The sequence below is a fragment of the Myodes glareolus genome, chromosome 20, assembly GCF_982192425.1.
Source record: "Myodes glareolus chromosome 20, mMyoGla1.1, whole genome shotgun sequence".
Classification (NCBI taxonomy): Eukaryota; Metazoa; Chordata; class Mammalia; order Rodentia; family Cricetidae; genus Myodes; species Myodes glareolus.
In genome coordinates, this window is record NC_142045.1 from 29,045,567 (window position 1) to 29,067,330 (window position 21,764).

Here is a 21,764-nt window from a genome sequence, read left to right on the forward strand (position 1 = left end):
GTGAATGGGCATGTACATGAATGACTAGAGATGTTGATATGGGGACTCATCCTCCATTACTCTACCACCTAACTCACTGATGCAGTATTCTCAGTCAGACTCCGCACTGGGGTCAGGTTGCCATGCCTACCCAGCACTTGATGATTCCTGGGCATCAGAACTCGAATCCTCATGCTTTAAGGACAAGTACTTTAACCACTGAGCTATTTCCCTAGCACTAAAATGGTTTTCTAAATTAGCATTTTAAAATTGCCATAATGAAAACAACAAATTCAAGTAGATTACAAATGGGAGCATATGATATTTTTAATATCATCAATAAAAGACCTGAAGAAGAGAAAGTAATAACTATAAAAATAAACCGGATGGACATCTAAAACATAGCTAGCTAACAAGGGTTCCCATTGGCCTCATATTGGGCTTTGGGAGTCATCCAGTGAGCTGCAGAACAGGATAGGGATCAATCCCTGGAGCAGGCCATAAGAAGCAAGTAAGCCTTTGGGGAAATGAGTCGGCACATCCTTAGAGGAAAACTTGGAAGGTCAGCTTAAAAACATCAGTTAAAAGAAGAGAGCACTTGCTAGGCGGTGGTGGTGCATGTCATTAATCCCAGCACACGGGAGGCAGAGGCAGGTGAATCTCTGTGAGTTTAAGCCAGCCTGGTCTACAGAGAGAGTTCTAGGACAGATTCGAAAGCTACACAGAGAAACCCTGTCTCAAAAAATTGAGAGGGGGGAGAGGAAGGGAAGAAAAGAGAGAGAGAGAGAGAGAGAGAGAGAGAGAGAGTTAAATTAGTTCATCACATTTTTAAAACAACTGTGTGTACAGTAGTTTTTTGTTACTGTAATAAATAGTCCATGTTTAAACAACTTATAAGGGAAAATGGGTTTGCTTTGGTTTGATTTTATTGTTGCTGTTTTGTTTTGCTGCTTTTGGGTATTTTATTCTGCAGTCATTTGGCCCTGTTGCTTTGTCCAGGGCAGCACATAACAGTGGGAATTACATGCAGAGAAGATTCTTACCTCTTGAGAAAGAGAGGAAGCTAAAATAAAGATAGATATGCAGGACAGTGGTACCACAGCCTATCCAGAGACATATCCCCCAGTTATCCTAACTTGCTTCCACTAGACACCAAACACTAAAGATCTCATTCCTTTTCTGTAGTGCCAAAGGCTGATGACAGAGCATTAAATCTGTGGGTATTTGGGTGACAAAGAAACTCCATACAGAAAAAAACAATAAAACAGCAAGGCAAAATCTGAGAAGCTGAAGGTAGAGGTCAAAAGTTACAGAAAAGTTATCTAAAATTTAAGAAAGCCCTTACCACATTAAGGTAAAGGGTATTAATTTTATTTTTATAGTAAAAATGATGAGAAAGAGAAGAAAAAATTACATCAGAAATATGTTTAAATGAGCTAAAGAATTTTAAAAAGGTCGAAGAGGTTAAAAGCTATTAAGATCAGAATTTAGCAATTATAACTCTGGAGAAAGGACTTACAAATAAAAGAAAATATTTGAAATGGAGTTAGAAAAAATAACTAATAAAAATCAATGAATAAGGCTATAAAAGCACAAGAAGAGGAAGGAGCAATATAAAGACCAAAAATCTAATGACGAAAAAGACAAGAAAGCCAATAGAAGCCTCTTAGGAATCAGAAGGGCAATTAGATTCTCTCGTCATTATGTACACATGACACTAGCAGGAAACCCAAGAAATATGATTTCAGATGCTTCAAACATGAGAAATATTTTTTAAATGAGATGTGAAAGGTCCAGAGGGAGCATTATATTCTGCACACAAAAATTGGTCACTGTTTCCTAAATACCACTCTCAATTGATCCAGAAAAATCTTTGATAAATTTTGATACTCTTTCTTTATAAAAATGCTCAGAGGAAAATTAGATAACAAACAAAACTATCTCAACATAATTAAGGCCTCACAAAATACCTAGAACTACATTCCTAAGCAACGGGACAGTGCTGAGTGCTTTCTCTCTGCGTCCTAGTGCATTAGAATGACCTCACTTCTGTTTGATATACTGTGAGTGTTCTCCAAGGTGTCTGTGCAAGGTAAACATTTACACTACATTGAACAGAAAAAGAAATAAAATCTGTCTCTGTTCTCATAGGATACCTGTGTAGACTACCACTTAGAATTAATGAATGGGTTTAGCCAACTTACAGGACACCACACATTGTCTGTCTGTATGCATTTACACTGAGCATCCTGCAAAAGAAACCAAACATGATTGCAGTTATGGTACCATTTGTAAGAATGAACTGCTTAGACCTAAACATACCAATGTGGTAAGATTTGTATTAGGTAAGATTGTAATTGCTGAAATTAAAGGCATTTCAAATGGTCATAGGTTGTAGAGTTAATATTAGGATACCAGTACTACCCAGGTGGTCGTTGGGTAGTTTTTGCCAGTACTGTGACAATTCTTGTCAAAAAAATTATAATGATGGCTTGTGTAAAAATGAAAACATAATCTAATATAAAATTCACATGGAATCTCAAGGGCATCATAATAGTAAAAAAAAAAGCTGGACTGTTGAAGCTTAGTGATTTAAACACTAACTCCAGTATTGCAGTAATCAAAGCCAATGTTGATTGGACTAGAGCACCAGAGAGGTAACACTATGAGCTTTTCTGTTTAGCTTTTGTGTTTTAGATTTTGGAGAACTCAGCCATCTTTCAGTCTCTGACTCTTGAGTGCTGGGGTGGCAGGTATGAGCCACCATGCATAGTTGCTTTTAAGAAAAATTCTAAATACTTGCCCTGGTTTTCCTTTTTCTTGTGATGGAATATCAGGGGAGTGGACTTGCCTTCCTCTTGTTACCACTAGAATACTTGACACAATGTGTAAATCTAGAAGTTTTATACATTGAACAGGAGGCTGTAGAGAACTGTACGCCATGACATAGGGCAGCTGTCCAGGAATCATTGAATGGACTCTGATTTCTGTAAACATATTCTAGATTGTCATATAGTGAAGATGTTCTCAAGTGATTCATAGTAGCTTTGCTGAGTTGAGATAGTGATTAGGTTTGAGGAAGCTGTAAGCAAGTTTTGTAGACAGGGGAGCTACTCTTTCAACTAGCTTTGAAAAGCTGTGTGGCACCTTGAATCTTTAAAGCTGTGAATACATAGGTACAGTATCCACAAAGCTGGGGAAATTCAGCTACATGTCTTTATTGGACAGTTTCTGTCCTGCATAGTTGGGAAATGTTCTATCTTTACCTAGCCAGCATTCGTCACTGCTCACTAGGGACATCAGCCCATAAGGATGATGATACTGACATAGTTACAATTGTTTCCATAGCAGAGCTTACTCTAGAGCCATTCTAATCTAGACTCACTCCAAAATAAACAAACCAACCTTCGGTAATGGACTCCACAGATTAAATAGTTTCACCCACAGTTTAATTGTGAAAACAGGGCCCAATATGTATTAAAGAATATAACAAAATACAAGGATCCCCCCAGTGTAGTATCCACATTGCCTTTATCCAAACAAAATTGTTGGATATCAGATGAAGTAGCAGTGAAATTTAACACATTTTATACAAGAATTTTGTTAGAAAAGACAGAAAGGGATGTCTAAAAGAAAGGGGAGAGAAGTCATGAGACAATGTAGAAAGAAAGAGACAATTTACACTAACTGGAAAGATAGAAATCTGAGAGTTTGAAAATAAAATATGAAATGTGAATTAACATGAAGTGTTTGACAGCCTTTTATCCTAATAGGAAAGCATGAGTGCTCTTAAAGATAATCAATTGATTTTTTTTCCAGATGAAGCAGAAGAAAAAGAACTAAGATAATAGAACAGAGCCATAAGAACTGCTTTTCAGGAACCTGCATTGCAACAGAAAAAGTGCCAGTCATGGGCTGGTAGGATAAGTAGGATCAGGAAATGAAGAGCATCCTCAGCTATGTAGTGAGTTCCAGACTTGCTTAAGAACCTGTCTCAAAAAAGAAATAATATTATATATTTTACACTATGTTTGTCTAAGGAAATGGGGGGAAAGGGGGGAAAGGGAGAAAAAAGGTGATAGAATAATAGGCAAATAATTGAGAGTTATAAATCCTAAGGTTTATGAAAATCAACCAACCACCAGCTGGATCAAGACTAACACTAGAACACCACATCATAAAAAAAAAAATTCAAAGACCGTTTTAAAGAAGACATTTCAAAATAACTCACTGATGAAAAGCAGGCACCAACTCAGTTAAAAGTGACTTGAACACAGCATTTGGTCTATGATATCCGAGGCCCAGAAGCACCTGGAAAGGTCAGCGTCATTAGCAAGTAGTCATGTGTAACAGTCACTCACCACTACAAACACATGGAAATTGTTAAAACAAAGCATAGACTATAGCAAGAATTGGAGAAAGTAAAGTACCACCGATAGAGCCATCCACGGCTTTCATCGTGGCTTTGAGGATGCAAAATGATCCCCTAGAAAAATTGTTTAGGTTCTCTGAGTTAAACAAACAATTGCTGTATAAATCTGTAATTTTCATTCTTAGGTATTTTCCCAAGGGAAATAAAAATTTCTTCTCATACAAAGTCATGTAAGTGAATTTTGGAGCAGTTATGATTGTGATAATAGCTAGAAAAATGAGAATGTCCTTAAACCCTATTTGGATGAATTTGAAGGGAACTAATCACAAAAGGCAATTCTATTTATTTGCACATTTTATATTCTCAAAGAAACAAGCTCAGTGATCGGTAATAGATTAGGGATCCTATTTATTTGCACATTTTATATTCTCAAAGAAACAAGCTCAGTGATAAGTAATAGATTAGGGATCCCCGGGACTATCAATGAGGAAAAGACTTCACTGTGTGAGATTTCTTAGACAGGGGACTATTCTGATCATGATGACATCACATACATTAATGTACATGTTATGTTTCTCAACATGAAAAGATACTTGTACAATGAAAACCGAAAGTCATTGTTGGAAGAAATGAAAATCTAAGTATTAAGACTCAAAATGACTGAAAGCTTTACTGTTGTTATAGCATCAAGTACTATCTTAATTAGCCCTAGCATCGAGTACTATCTTAATTATCCCACAGCTCATTGCTCTACTCATGACAATCTCTGTTTCTTATGTAGAAATAGAAAAATCAATTGTAAAAATCCAGTTGAATTCATTGGTCAGTAATAGCAGAGACCTGTGACACACCATTTTAGCTGCCACATCGTGCATTCAGATAGAAAATGAATTAAAAGACATTTGTGCATATGTTACACTTTGGGCCAAATGGACATCACTTCCCCCCCTCACACACAAACACAGACACAGTGTGGCAGAGGGGGAGCAGTAACATATTCATGTACCAAGTACAGAATTTATGTTGTTCTCCACAGCCAAGAGAGCATAGTCCAAGCTAGATGACATTTAGGGCAAAGCAAGTCTTAACAAAAATAGGAAAGAATGCTCAGAAGATGATCATTTATGACTGTAATGTATAAAACAAACTAAAAGGAATTTCATGAATACCGAAACTCAACATGCTCCTGACAACCAGCACATCACTGAGCAGCATTTCAGAGGAAATTTTAAATTTGCTTGAGAAGACAGGAAAAGGAGATTGCAATGTATGGAAACTCACTGCCTACTGCAAAGAGCAGGTTTAAAAGGGAAGTCTATAGATGTAAGTACATTCACAGAAGGTGAGGGAGCTTAGGCAGCCTGTTAGACTACAACACAACAAAAATTTTAAAAAGCTTAAGTCTTGTAAAATTAAAACAGCATTGTTATTAAAAGTAAATTAAATATTGACCTTAAAAACAGTAAAAAAAATACATGGACAAAAGTAATAATCTTGAAAGGGGCAGAACATTCACAAGAATGAAATGTGTGAGCATGTAAATATTTTTGGTTTTTCAAGATAGCGTCTTGCTGTGTAGCCCTTGCTGTTCTGGAACTCACTCTATAGATCAGGCTGCCTCAAACTCACAAAGATCTGCCTGCTTTTGCCTCCCAAGTGCTGGGGTTTTAGGTGTGCACCACCACCACCCGACTAAACTTTTTTAGTGAAGTGGTCATGGGCATTTTGGTGTATATGGCTATAAAAATCTCTTAGCAAAGTGAGACTCGATTTGAGACCCAGAGGCATGGAGACCTGATGGCCCAGACACCAGTGGTGCAGTCAAATGATAAGATGTGGATCTAAGATTAAGGTAGCTGTCTTGGTACTGACTAGCTAATTGAAGTGGGATTTTACCATGCTTAGCAGGCATAGTTGGAAAAATAACAAACTCAGCCTGAAACAGCTATGACACTCCATTTCAGAAAGACCTCTGTTGAGTTTGCTGGGGAGTTTGCAACATAGTAAACTCAGCAAGGACATGGAGACTGAACACTCATTTAGCTTCAGCACCATTCTGCCAAACTTTGAGAAAGGTCTGCTGAATCTGTATTCATGGATCTAACTCAGAATCTGCATGGGACTTGAACACTTGTTGCAAGATGCTAATCAGACAAGAGAAGTTTGCACAGTAGTTGGGCCAGCACTAGCAACCAGAAGCCTGAAGGACTTTCTAGAGTTATGCTTAGCTACTGAGATTTCACCTGTGAACGAACAGCCTGAACAGACCACATCTGTAATCGGATCTCCACAAGGAAGGCCAAGAGTTGGGACATACTTCTGAAAGCCAGGTGACAAACAGGTTTGAATGTTTTCAACCTCTGGACCTACTTTTTATCTCTGTGTCTCTTTTCTTTGTCTCTTTTTCCCACTTCTGTGTTCATTTCCCTCTCCCAGAAACATAGGCTGGTCAGATTGTGATTACAGATCTCTGTACCCCCAACCTCTCATAAACAGGGATGGCATACTTCATTTGATTTATGTGTATATCCTTAATTCTCCCTTTCCAATCAACCTTTTCTGAATTCTGTCTCACCCCAACCTCCTTTGCTCCTACTATTCCCACTTTTCTGTGTTTATATCTCCTTTCTTTCCATTTCCTTCTTTTTCTAATATTAATCACTACTTTTATCAATAGTGTTCTTTCCCTTTCCATTCATACAAAAATAATTAATATATTAGTATACCAACTGTCAGTTACCCTTTACTTAAAAAATGGTTGGCATTTATGGGGTGATAAAATTGTTATTAATGACTTACTTTTAGACTACCTTTTGATAGTGATTGCTTTTGCAAATAATATAATCATTGGGGAGAGCTCGAAATCAAGCCTCTCCCACAACCGTCAGTGTGTCAGAGAAAAACAACACCAGACGCCTATAAAAACCAAACTCTCTTGAAGAGCACACACATCCTTCCAAAAGAAGAACGATTTAAAGTACGTAAAATAAATACAATGTTTTCTGCCTTCAGAAGGGCAATCCTTAGCACAAAACACAAATAATAGAAAAATGAACGCAACACAATTCCTAAAAACAATAATAATTCCATAGTAAAAAGCATCCAATGAGACTGGATTGCATAACATCCCTGAAGTACTCAAGAAAAGAATTGAAACTATATTCAAACAACTTAAAGAACACGATTCCTGATGAAATATAAAAACGAGCAAAATACTGAATAAAATGAACTCAATATAGTATATAAGTCTTCAATGACTTCTTCAATAAAGAGAAATTTCATTTCAAGAAATGCTTTCCTTGAAATGAGAAGCACAGTATATCAAAACAACAGTTCTGTGGAAATTTTCACCAATATTCTGGATCAAGGAAAGGATAAATATCTGGCATGAAGACAGAGTAGAGGAATTGGAACATTTAATCAAAGACAATGATTAATTAATAAAACAATTTTACCAATACTCTTAAGATCTACAAGACACAATGTAAAGAAAGGCCAAATCTAAGAATCATGGGGAGAGTATCTCAAGGCATAGAATATATTTTCTCTGAAATCAGAGCAGAAATTTTCCCACAATTGAAGAAATAAATGCAAAACCAGACATAGAAGGCATTTAGAACATTAGACAGCACCAAATAAGACTAGTTGTAAGGATCCAGATGAATCTGAACAGAATCATAGTGGGTGATTTCTGCACCTCTCAAAATTTTAATTCAGTCCATCTTTAAATGTCAGAGAAACATCTGGATTGCATGGCATCTTAAATCAGACTTAACAAACACCATTAAAATATCTATCCGAACACTGAAGAATACACATTTACCTTAGCAGCCTACGAGCTTTTTCTTAAGTAGATTGTAAAACACAAAGTAAAGCTTAGCAAACAGAAAAATTGAAGTGACTTCCTCTAGATGTTCACAGTAGAATACAACTAAACATCAATATTAAGAGAAACTGTAGAACATAACATAAGCTCATGGAGATGAAACAATACAGTACTTTATGATGGGTGGGTCACTAAACAAGTCAATAATTTAAAAGTCCTGGAATTAAATGAAAAAAAATATAGCATTCCATCTCCAATAGAACACAATGAAAGCAATCGTAAAATAGAAGTATATTTCTCCAAATGCCTGTTTGAGATCTCAGGTACACAACTCAATAATATACTTTAGGGCCTTGGAAAAACAAGACCAAGTCAAACTCCAAATTAGTAGTCAGAAAGCAATAATTAAGATCAAGGCAGAAGCTGATAAAGTTTAAGAATAAAAAGAATCAAGAAAACAAATTCTTTACATCTGAATAGAATTCCATTGTACTGAATTCAATTGAATTCCATTGAAAATGTGTGTACCACATTTTCGTGATCCACTCATTACTTGAAGGACATTTATGTCGTTTCCATTTTCCAGCTATTGCAAATAGAGCAACAGTGAAGATGACTAAGTTTTGGTGGAATGGAATGTCAAGTTTTGGGGACATAATCCAAGAAATAGTATAGGTGAGCCATATGGTAGATCTTCTTTTAGGTTTTTTAGGTTTGGCTTTTTTTTTTTTTTTGGTTTTGCTTTTGCTTTTGTTTGTTTCTTTGCTTGTTTGACAATTCTTCTTATAGATTTTCATAGTGGCTTCTCCAGTTTACAATCCCACCAAAAGTTATAATTGGTTTTTTGTTGTTAGCAATTCTGGCCTGGGTATGAAATCTCAAACTAGTTTTATTTTGTATTTATCTGTTTTCTAAAAATGTTTAATAATTTTAAAGATATTTATTTCTTAGCCATTTTATTTCTTCTTTTGAAGACACTTTCTTTAGATTCATGGCTAATTTTTTTAATTGAGTCACATGGTATTTTTTTTTAGTTCTTTATATATTCTGGATATTAATTCTCTACCAGATATATCCCTGCCAAAGATTATGTCTCCCTCTGTTGGATTCCTCTTTATCCAGTTCAGTGTTTCCTTTACTGTGCAGAAACTTTTTAGTTTATCAGGAGTCTTATCAATTTTTTGTATTCCTGAGAACATAGAGTCCTGTTCAGAAAGTCATTTCCTACATCTATGTCTTTTAGAATATTGCCAGTATATTTCTTCCAGTAGTTTTAAAGCTTCAGGATTCATATTGAGGTCTGTGATTGATTTGGAGTTGATTTTTATACAGTATGATAGATGCAGATCTAATGTTATTTTTCTACTTTTGGACATTGTTTCCCCAGAAACATTTTTTTAAAAATACTGTCTTTCCTCCAGTGTGTGATTTTAGCATCTATATCAAAATCAAAAGGCTATACCTATGTGAATTTATCCTTAGGTTTTCTATTTTGTTCCATTGGTCTATATATCTATTTTTTTGTGTGTGCTAGTATCCTATCTTGGACGAAATCAACAACTTTCTAATTGGACTTAAGGTACTGATCAGTCAGAGAGAATTCTCACCTGTAACTATAAACCTAGCTAACTACTTATGACTGATGCAAGGTTATGAACTCTAGTAGAAAACCTACTACTGCTAACTAACCCAGTATAATTCCCAGCAACATTCTAAATACTTATCCTTATATCCACAGATAAGTAACTCTCACTTCCATCAAAGAAGCTTTCTTTTTGCAACAGATAGAAATTGTTGCATAAATCCAGGAATAGTCAAAAATGCAGAAGACTACAGGCTGTGGATGCTCAAATCCAATAGATAATGTCTACAATGCACCCTATATAGCTAAGCCTGAGAATAACACAAAAGAAAGAATGGAAAGACTATAAAAGCCAGAAGATAGGGCATCTGTTAGGAGAGTGTTGTCTATAAATGTTGGGAAAGCTAATCCATGTAGTCTGAAAAAATACTATCATGTAAACAAGGCCTGCATAATAAGAACATGTTGACATGTCAATGCAGATGGAGGACATCTTCTAGGACTCCACTGCTAGATGAAGAGTGACTGACAACTAAAAGTGCTGCTAAAAAAGGAATTCCAGTCTTCTCCAGGAATGAGCATTTCGATAGGTTATTCAATCTCATGTGGTCAACTCTATAAACACATATACAAATAAGCAACACTAAAGGAGCTCCACAGGTTATATTGGTGTGTGTGTGTGTGTGTGTGTGTGTGTGTGTGTGTGTGTTGTAAAACAAGAATAATTGCAGAAGAGACCAACAACTTGAAAGAGATTGAAGGAGACACGGGGAGATTTGGAAGTGGGGAGAGGGAATGCATAGTGGAAATGATATAATACTATCTATAAAATTCTCAAAAGTTAATAATTAATTAATAAAAAGTGCAAGACTCTAAGTCTTTTCCCAATATGGAGTTATTTTAAGAAAAAGTAATAACAGCAAATCATTATGTAAAATAACTAAAAAAAAGAGGAAAAGTAATAAATACTAATTAAATCTGAGGTGGAAAGGAAGCCATTATGATTGATGCTAATAAAATTCAGACAATTATTAGAACCTACCTTGTAATTTTATATTCTATTGAATTACTGAACATAAGATACATGAAAGAATTTTAGATGCATGTCACTTAGCAAAATTAAATTAATAAGATCGTTAAAACAGTGCCATCTATAACAGGCAAGGAGAATGAGGCAGTAGTAGAAAATCTCCCCAATAAAATATACTGTAAGTCCAGATGAATTCACTCCTGAATTCTTTCAAATTTCAAGACAGAAGAAACACAGATTTTTATTAACACAAACAGCATGGTACTGACACATATGACCAGAAAATTCTGAAAAGAAATGACATTAAAAAATGAACTTTTTGACGTTAGTATAAAAACAGATCCAAGTTTAAAATTTTGATAATGCCAGTAAAATCCGAGTTCTTAGAGCTGATGGCATGCTCTAATAGTAAAAGATCTCAAAGAAAATGTAAGAACTTTCTACTGTTTTCCAGTAACTTTCTGAATGTGAGTGACATCTGCCCTTATCACTCTCCCTACAAATTAATGACCACCCATATTTCCTGTTGATTCCCGTTAGTGCCACTGTTTTCTTTTCCTTACAAGGAATTAATTAAAACATTATTTATCTAGATCACCGAACCAATGTCCTAAAATTCTGCTGAGATAGGCTTTACTGTCCTCCCTGAAAACTGGTCAGTGCATTTATCTGGGTCGTCCACTAGAATTGAGGCTTCTCTAGGAAGTAGGACTTAACCTGTTTCATTTGTGCCTTGGCACATTATTTAATATTATTGTTTTCACTATTTAATAGTATTGTTTTAGATATTATTAAGATCACCAGATGTCTTTAGTTCTTGAAAACCACGGGTCCTGATAGGTATACTTCCATGTACATACAGTTTCCAAAGAGAACTGTCTCGTGTTCTAAGATGAATTAGAATGAATAGAAAGTAGTGTTTACTTTTAGTTGATATGTTCTAAAATTTTATGCCATGTCCACATGGACACTTGTATATAATTCTATGAAAGATTATTGGGCCACTGGTTTAAAATATAATTTGACTCTAAAGTCTTACTCTGAATTATAACTAGATTTGAATTGGACATAGGGTATTTTGGTTAGACAGGGTAGTTTTTACAGTTTTGCTCGTTGCCATTGTGTATACATAATGATGTTTGGGTATGTGCTCGCCATGGAGCACATGTGGGAAGTAGGATGATACCTTTATGGAGTTGGTTCTTCTCTTATATGTTTATCTGAGTTCCAAGGATGAAGCTCAGTTCATCAGGTTTATGCCTTTTCCTGCTGATCCAGCTCACAGACCACAATTATACAAAATAATTTAATTCATAATTAAATTAATAACAATATGATATATTTTGTTTACACATTATGGCATATCATGTCAATAAGTTGTTTCTTTAATAGAATATGAACTTATAATTTCTGGGACTTTTAAGACTATTTTTAATTTTATATAACTTAATCTGCAAGACAACATTTTGTTGCTAATATTGAATAACAGCAGACCCATTGCTCACCTTTAGTGTTTTTGCTTTAATGTTACATTTACCAAAGAAGCTCAGTCTGGGTAAAGTCTGAGAACTCACTGCTTTGAGCACCCAGTTTATGAAGGTCTAGTTTATTTTCTCAGATTGTGTCCACAATTCAAGTCTGTACTAGTTGGTTAAGGCTAAGAGACTCTTGAAAGTAAACGAGTTCACTTGACTAGCCTCTTCTACTTGAGCTGCCTTAAATTGAAAGCATTTTCCTTTTATGCTTTCATCACAATGATTAGCAAGTAGTTTCCTTTTAATAATTCTTAGCCTTTTATCTTTAACTTTATGAAAACTTTATGAATAAAAGAAAGTGATACATTCATCATGGTTTATTAATGTATTTGAAAAAAACTTATTTGTTATATAAACATAAAGACCCTAAGGGTTCATAATGACTGTTAGAACAACTTTGAACTTATTTATATTTCAGAACTTAAGTATATTTATTTTTGTTTTAAAATTAGTGAGACCTAGAATATAAGCAGTTTGTAAATCTTATATTGTTCATTTTTACATGCTATAGCTAAAAGAATTATGTCATTTAAAAATATATAACATTTTAATATAAAGACATTTTAAAGCTTTTTATTTAAACTATTTGCTTATGTAGCTATTTATGTTATATTACATAAATGGTGTATTTCTCCTTTTTGATTATTGATATTTCACTTAATTACATATGTAGGTAAAATACATGGATAAATTTTGATCATTATTTGGCCCAGTCTTTTTTGTACAGTACTGAACTTGAAAAATCATAGCTAGCAGTGTTTGCACTGAATTGAGGATTTTAAAATCTGAAGCTGCTCAGGGAGAAGAGAAGCACGTTTCACAGGGACTAGCGTAGAGCTAACAATCGGCGCTGTAATCAAGTTTAGCGCAGATAGCGCTATAAAGAGCAGATGATTTGTGACAGTGAGCATGTCTGTTGTTTCCCTTATGCCAACCTCCCTCATTGCAGTTTAACTAAATCAAGAGGTCAAGAAAAGGGCAGGACATTCCAGTCATTCACCATTATTTAAAAAAAAAAAAAAAAAAAGTTTGAATCTAATCTTATGGAGAATAGTTTCTCACAGAAACCTCAGAAATACATGGTTTGTGACTTTTGAGATAGTGTTTAGTTGTAACTCTGTTTTTAGTGTACTGTAGATTATCAACATATATGTGTATGCCTTCTCTCTGCAATTGAACTGATAGTTTCTTCAAGCCAAAGACTGCGTTGGCTTCCATATGTTACAGTCTCTTTCTCAATGTAAGGTCACGAACATTTGCTTAGATTCAGAAGTAAATGATTTAACTGAGAATATTTCCAAGCACAGTCTTCCCCTACAAGCTAATATTGAGTTTTTTAGACTTTACAACCCATTTTTAAAATGTGTAAATCAATTATGTCAGTGAACAGAAGTGAAAAACACATGAAAAGTAGCACTGTCCATCAAAAATTACCAGATTATTTTTCAAATATTGTATTTTTGGTGAAATACCACAAATCTGTAGTGTTTAAAGTGTAAGTAGTGAAAGTCAACTTGGGGTAGTGAACCAGTTACCAAGGATGTGTTATCTAACATTTTATAAACTTCAAACCAGGCAACACACACACACACACAAAGTCTGAATAAGGTTTCTAGGGCATATCAACAGAATGACAAGAAATTAAAAAGATTATGTCAGTGTATCAGTCAAAATGATTGTGTTTGCTATAACATTAATCTTACAGGTACTTTTGTTTCTGTCCAGTGCAGCCATTCTAGATGTACAGGTTGGTTCTCATTCAACCATTTTCACTTAGAAATGGGCTTTAACTTCTTCTGACCTAATGAGATTTTCATGGGAAAATGTATCTTATTCGTTTTATTAATATTTATTTTTCTATGAATGTTTTAACATATTTCATATAAATGAATACCATTACTTACGGACATTAAGAATGTAAGTCACATAAAAAATTTAAATAAACTTTTGAAATCCCTTATTGAGGATTTTAAAGCCAGAAACATTTTATAGTTCAGACATATAAAAAAACTGATAGTTATATTAAAGTTTACTTCATAGCCTCTTCAGGAAGGCCTAGGCTAGCTGGTCAAACACTTGAGTTACTCAAATTGGTACACCTGCGGAACATGAACATTCACACTAAGGGGAATGAGGATTGTAAACAGCATATTTTTTTATTATTTTAATGTAAAACTGAAATTGATTGAATCAAAGTTAGTATTTTAAGTGTATTTAATATTGTTATAGTCACTTTAGGTCATATTACATTGATGACATCAAACTGCCAGAAAAGAAGATATTTTGAAATCTCTAGTGACATGTTAGTTCATACTATGTCTGCACATGTTAGCCTTATTCATAGTAATAATGGAATTCTAATTTATCATTGGTTTGCCAGTAATGCTGTAATATTGTTCTTGGAGTCTTATTTTCATGTTTTTAAATTTGAGAATCCACATCAATTTCTTACTCTGGTATTTTTTAAACTGAAAGTAATATTTATAGAAAGGACCCTGCCAGTGTTAGAAGAAATAAATGGTACCTTTCAAATACAAAAGTAAAAAAGTAGTGAAAAATGAAAGAAATAGTTGTTGTGGCAGAAAGATGTGGAGGCTTTGCTTCTTCCTGAAGTTCTACCTCCATCACTCTCTTGTGGTGCTCGTGGTCCAGCATGAGAACTACACAGGTGCACCGTTCAGACTAAGTCACAAGAAGCACAGTGGGCGCTGTCTGCTACTCCTCACACGTTACAGTGATGTTCTCACCCTGTCACCCACAACTCCCTTGGGGGTCACATTTCCAATATCCAGTATGTCAGATATTTACATTACAGTTCATAACAGTTGCAGTTATGAAGTAGCAGCAAAAGTAATTTTATGTTTGAAGGTCACTGCATGAGGAACTGTATTAAAGGGTCACAGTATCAAGAAGATTGAGAACCATTGCTCTACAATATTAAATCTCATTTCCATTGTTCGGTTTGATTGTTGTTTTTTGGTATCTCAGACGTTTGTTTCCACCCTCCCCCACCATCTTTTGCCAACATCGCGTCAGCACTAACCAGACAAATGACACTCCTTCAGATGTTCCCACACCAGGCTACTGACCTTGCTGTCCTGCTGTACCCTCCATGGTCCTCTGGATCACATCAGTTACCTGATAACAGTATCTGCACTGCCTTCCACACTTTTATTAAAATGATGCTCTTTAGGACATTGGACACAGTGCTCAGTATATGCTTTCTACATGAATTGAGCTCTTGTTCTTTCAGTTTTCTTACCTCGCCCCCCCCAATATCTTACTAAGTTGTTTTTTTCCTCCATTAGTGATTTCTAAATACTTGTTGAAATTCTTTATCATAGATATCTGTCAAAGTCTCCTGATTCAGAATAATCCCAATCTTGAAAGAGGATGTGATATTGCTTCCAAGATGAGTTCTTTTGCTGCTTGTATATTGACTACTGCCCTTCACTTCCTACCAGGAGGAACAGCCTTAGAGAGTGAACTGTTGTGCAGTATTTGAAAGCTAAAGGGCTCTTTCACTTGATCTTCAAGTTTAAGAGATACATTAGTCAGACCCCCAGATTCACAGTGGAAACATTTCTTCAGAAGAAATGTTACTGTACTTTTGAGTAGTGCCTATATTAAACAAAGATAGCTTTGTCTCTAGCTTCATACTCATTTGGGTAGTTTTTAATCTGGTCTATCCTTTACTATAAGTTTTTCATTTTATTGTTTTAGTTGGTTTGCTTTTAGTCAAGAGCAAATATATTTTCAAAGTTTCTATTAAATGTGTATCCAAATACTTGCCAATTTGGGATAATTGCTTTTTTTCTTTCTACCTGTCTGGATCTAGACCATCTAATCAATATACACATAGGCCTGGGCCTTGGCTACCCATTAGCTGATGTCATCTTCTGCCGTATAGTTCATATTATACTCAGGCTCTCAATGGTCAGTCTTCCCCCGTCAGAACATCCTTTACTTGGCAGCCTCTTTGCTCCCATGCCACAGATACTTACTGTCTCCGTCCACTCTTTGCTTTATGCTGCAAAACCAGTATGACTTGCATTGTTGGCTATGTATTAGTGGGCAGCATGTTTATTCTAGTAATTGTATATCTTTTGTTAAGAACATTCTGTTGATTGACCTGTACTTCTGCCCCACACCTTCCAAACAGGGACTCACTATGTAACCTTGGCTGACCTGGAACTTGATAGAAATCAAAGAGAACTTCCTGCCTCTGCCTCAAATGCATGACTCCAGTGAAGGCTACGTTTTAGTTACCAAGGCACAGATTGCCATTATACAATGGGAATGTCATCAATAGACTTTGGAACCATTCCCCTCACTTAATAGCATGCTCGTAGCTCTTCATCTTAACTCCCCAAACCATTTGTAATTTGTAATAACCTAGATTCCCAGTTCTGCTTTCCAGCATCCTCATCCATCTCCAAAACGGAAAGCTCTATTGAGATATTTTTCCTTGTTCCTTGATCATGCTATCCTTGTTGCATAGTACATTGCTTCCCATCCGCACATCAGACCAAAACAGGTTACCTTCACCAAGGAAGCTGACCAAGTCATTCTACTCACACAACCACCAGGGCCTTCATTATGTTATATTGCCATCATATAGATGCTTTATTGTTATGTAGAAAACATATAGTGATCATTCTAATTAAGTCATGTAATCTCGGACCCCAGTTCTACCATAGGTGAAACAAATTGTTATCATCACCAAGTATTTTCATTTTATTAGTCTATCAAATACTATAATGATAACTGGTTCAAAAGGTTAATAGTATAAGGTGTTTGAATTACAGCCTGGAATGCATGCTGAGCTATCATTGGTAAATCTTACTTACCACTATAAAGTGCTCACACTTTACTCTTAGAGATGGTATCAAATGCATTGACTCAGTTACAGATTTCTTGTCAGATACAGGTAGGATGGAATCAGTGCACAAAGGCCTGCATGAGTATACCCTTTGCCATTGTCTAAACAGTTAACAGTAGTTTACAGCATCACCAGGTAAATTTTACTTACATGAACTTGTGATTAAATTTCCACAGACTGAATTTTTTTGCTACTTAAATTTGCAAATATGGTGATGTTTATAAGAATAAAATATTATTTCGTTCTATGTGTGCATCTCATTATCACAGGCGTCACACTGCATGTCTTGTTCGTACTCCTTCTAACCCTTAGAAGCAATTCACAGCAAGCTATAATTCTAATTAGTTTCCAGGATTTCCATAGCGTATGCTCTCATCATCAGTGTCAGGTCTGTTTTTACTTCCTGGCTTATCTTTTGAGAATAGGTTGCTCTGACCAGAACTTACTAGACAGCACACACTGGTAAAGGGAGAGGTTCTATGAACCTGAGTTCATCTTCTTTTACAGACATGAGAAGGGATGTGTTTGCAAGCACCATCTTGCTATCCTGTCAATTTGTTCATATTCCTTTGGGAAAAATATATTAATGATGTAAGCTTTTATATTTTCTTATGATGCATTTATAATGTTTCTAGGAGTTATGAATGTGACTATCATATAAGAGTTTGTTTAAAATTAGTAATAATTCCATTGTTTCTGAGTTTTTACTTAGTATTATATATTCAAAATTAATACAGAATAAAGATGAACAATTTTTATAGCAGAGTAGTATTGTCTGTGTTAATATGTCCACATCTTAATTATGACCCTATGGCCATTTCATTAAGGTTTTCTTTGTCAGAATCCAAATGCTTGGTTAGCCAACAAGCAGCAAATGTTTTATTAATCTTTCTGACTATAGTTCCTGAGCGTGAGAATTTCTGACCAGTCACACCACACTTCGCTTACACAAGTTTTTTATGTCAGTCTTTTATCTCATTAGCTGTCTGCTCAGGATCTGATGATACGGAGTGCCAGTGACTTCTTTTCAGCTTGTTTTCTCTGTTTGTATGACATGGATAGTCTTTAGTAAAATGGCCACAAAAGGATATTTATCCACCCACTGCAATAAATGGATATGCTCGTGTTTACAAAGTACTTGAGACTGCTGGCGGAAAACAAGAAAATAAAACCGTTGCTTTGACTTTGCATTTGTTAACATTTTAATGGAAGACCTTTTTCTGTAAGCATCTTTTCTGTAAGATTATTTGCTGGACCAACAGGTGGGCCCCACAGGCCTGGAGACCTGATTTCCCACCTCAGAATCCACGCAGCTGTCCTTTTGACTCCCATATACATGTTATGTCCCTGCCTCCCCCAGACATCACTTACATATTAATAATAAAATTTATTTAAAAAATCCTTTTTTGATTGCATTTGTAATTAAGACAAAAATTTCAATTTATTTACTAAACTTCTTTGTAAAAAAAAAAAATATGCCCATGACTTGGACATTTATATTAAAGTAGCAGCCATTGTATAAAATAAGCTCATCAGAGATTATTATTTTAATAAGGAAATTACCACTATAATTAATATGCTCATACAGAGATTATTGTTAGGTCCAATTTACATATCCGTATTATTGTACTTTTAGAAATTATCAATTATGATCTACTTTCTTATATATAACATTTTACGTTTCATCCTTTACTTAGGAGAGTTGAATAATTAATAACCCAGCTGTTTACAGAATGCTTTTACATGTAACTAGGAATGGTGTTAGAGTATAAAGTGACTTGCATGATTTGGTGATGGAAGGTACTTAACATAGGCACCGTCAGACACGGAGTCAGTGATCCTTCGGATCACATACTCACTTTGTTCGTGTTTTCATTCTTTTTGGTACTTGGCCTATGAGTTTGGATCATTTAATAAGTTGTGGTGAATGAACTAAGTGTACCTTGTTTGATTTTGGTCTTCCAAGTAGAAAATGCCAGCAGCTCTTCCATATTTGTTCTCTGTTCCAGGAAACATCCAGCAATGCCTTTGGATAAAGCAACTTTAACCAGCTCATTTTCAGTAGTCATCTCTTACCTTAAACTAAACATTTTAAAATATCATGACCTAATAAGAACTGAAACATGAAATAAATATTTTATCAACTTTTATATCATTTGGAACATTTGAATATTTTAAATTAATATAGAAGAGTACATTGATGAATATTTTCATTCACTTAATTTCTGAAGTCTTGTTTCAGACAAGTTTTTTATACTTTAAAATCAGGTAATTCTGTGCCTGTCATGTGGTTTGACCTTTGCTGACCTCTCCCTATGCAGGCCTTGTGTGTATGAAGTCCAGCACGTCTGTGGTGGAGCTGGTCATGCTGCTTTGCTCTCAGGTAAGAGTTTCATTCACTGGGTAAAATTAACGTGCATGAGAATTTCTTTTGCATGTATAGTATTAATCGTGTTTTAAAATGCATCTCTTGCTGCGGAGAATGCGGAAGAGAGCTTTCCTTGAGGTGCGTCAGCGCCTAGGAGTCATCCTGTGTGAGAACTGCTCTGCTCTCTGCTCGCGCTGCTCCTTCCTCCCTTACCTCCCGTTGTCTCTTCTGTCTGTGCCTGGCTTTGTTCTCTGCTCTTAATGTCTTCTGCTATTGTATGTACCAGGTTTTAAATACTACAGCCCACATTGCAATATGAAAACATAACTGGTAGTGTAGTTATTATTATTTTCTCCTCCGTCAGATTAGAAGTGGTAGAAACTCAAGAAACTCTAGGTCCTTTTTTATCAGTACTAAACTCATACAGTGCGTTGTTGAGTCATCTTTGGCAGGCTGCTTTTCCAATTTTGTTTAGAATTGGTATGTATTGATAAATCTGAAAGTTTACTGAGTGGTGATTGTCTTTATTAACAAGAATTAGAGGTAAAAGGTTGGCTATTGTTTGTTTTTTAAAACTATAAAAAACAAACAAGAAAGCTTGATCTATCTAAATCTTGAGAGAAACCATCTCATTAGTCTTATGGATGACTAAAATAGAAATTTTTTGGCCTTTCCTTTCCCTGTCACTTGAAGTCTTCCTGTTACCATATGAATATGAAATATTCTGTAATATTAGAATGAAAAGGAAGTAGATACATGCTTGTAATGCACAGCTGTTATATTTATCCCTGATCTCCTCAGTAGAAGGGTGAACACACCTCACCATAACCGACCTGAGGTCTGCCTAACACCACTACCAAGCCAGATAAGCCAAGTGTGACTTCAGTGGTTTTTATATGTCCCAAAGAAACCACAAAACTTACCTACTGACTTACCTGTGGTCTTTCCGGTGGACGGGTGAACACACCTGACTGTAACGAGCCAGAGATCTGCCTAATGCCTCAGCCAAGCCAGATAAGCCAAGTGTGACTTCAGTGCAAACAGCAAAAGCTTACCTACAGTTTCCAGGTTCACATTTACTTTCTTCAGGAGTGTGTTCATGGGAAGCCAGGAATACAGTTGAGAGGGAGCCATAGAGCCAACCCTGGGAGGAGCTCTTCTGCAGAGTGTGGGAAAAGTGTACTCTGTGTCGAGGTCCTGAGTTCAGGAGAAATGGAAGTTCCGTGGACATTTTAGGTTGATAAGAATCCAAATATTTAGCAGCTTTTGTGGCAAGGCATAGTTTAGAATGCCTTCTCTCTTAGCTCTGACTATCACTGCAGTTCAGAGAAAGAAAGAGGAATGTTGCATTAGGATCTGGTGTCTTTAATGGCCTCATCATCTAATCATAGGTCTCACATCACCATTTGCTGGCTCCAGGAATTCCTGCCATTAGGGGCCCTAGAGATGAAACTTTGCCTCACATATTGATTGGAAGGAAGAGTGGGAAATGTAAGCTCTCTCTGTGGTGCACTTTCCTCCGTGTGTCAGCAGGACAGCATGATAAACGGGCCTCTTAGATGGATTTTCAAATTGAATTTTTAAAATAATTCAGTGTTTGAGCACTGAAAATTTTAAATGCTTCAAGTGATCCGTTGGTTAAATATCCCTCACCTAAGTAACTTGAAAGGTCCACGCATTAAAAATAACTCACGTTATTTTCTGTTAATCTGTAATGTTACTTTCTACAAAGCATTTTTAAGAAAGCAAATGAGTGATTATCATTCCGTCAAATGCAGTTGTGTAAGTTAACTATTTTAGTGCGAAATTAAGTTTATCAGTCCATCATTGCAGATCATTAGTTGGTTCACAGATGTTTTCAAACTTTGGTTTTGAGGGTACTGAGGAAGGTAGACACATTTCAAAGGGTTCTTAAAATTTTTTTTAAGACATTTTTCTCCAGTACTAAAATTCATCATTTTTACCAGTTAGCAGATGACTGCCACAGTGGCAGACCTCGGGTAGAGAAAGCTAACAGTGCTGCAGAGATAGTTGGCCCTGCTCTCTGTAAAGTGTGATCTTTCTGCAGATCTTAATGCATTTCTTCCATTGGAGCTGATCCCTGTAGAATTAGCACCAGTCTGTGGGCTGTCTTCCTGCCAAGGCAGGCAGTCATGATGAGTCTTTAAAACCTCAGACCTCAGAGCTCCT

General features: G+C 35.7%; 1 protein-coding gene across 3 annotated transcripts in view; it reads left to right on the forward strand.

Annotated features, from left to right (window-relative positions):
• Nbea (neurobeachin) overlaps positions 1-21,764 on the forward strand; it is a 515,411-nt gene that overhangs the window by 228,852 nt on the left and 264,795 nt on the right. For all 3 annotated transcript variants that reach the window (XM_087899501.1, XM_087899503.1, XM_087899502.1), the window contains exon 34: positions 19,528-19,589. In XM_087899501.1, the coding sequence (XP_087755627.1) occupies positions 19,528-19,589 (62 nt within the window). The remainder of the gene's footprint in view (positions 1-19,527; positions 19,590-21,764) is intronic.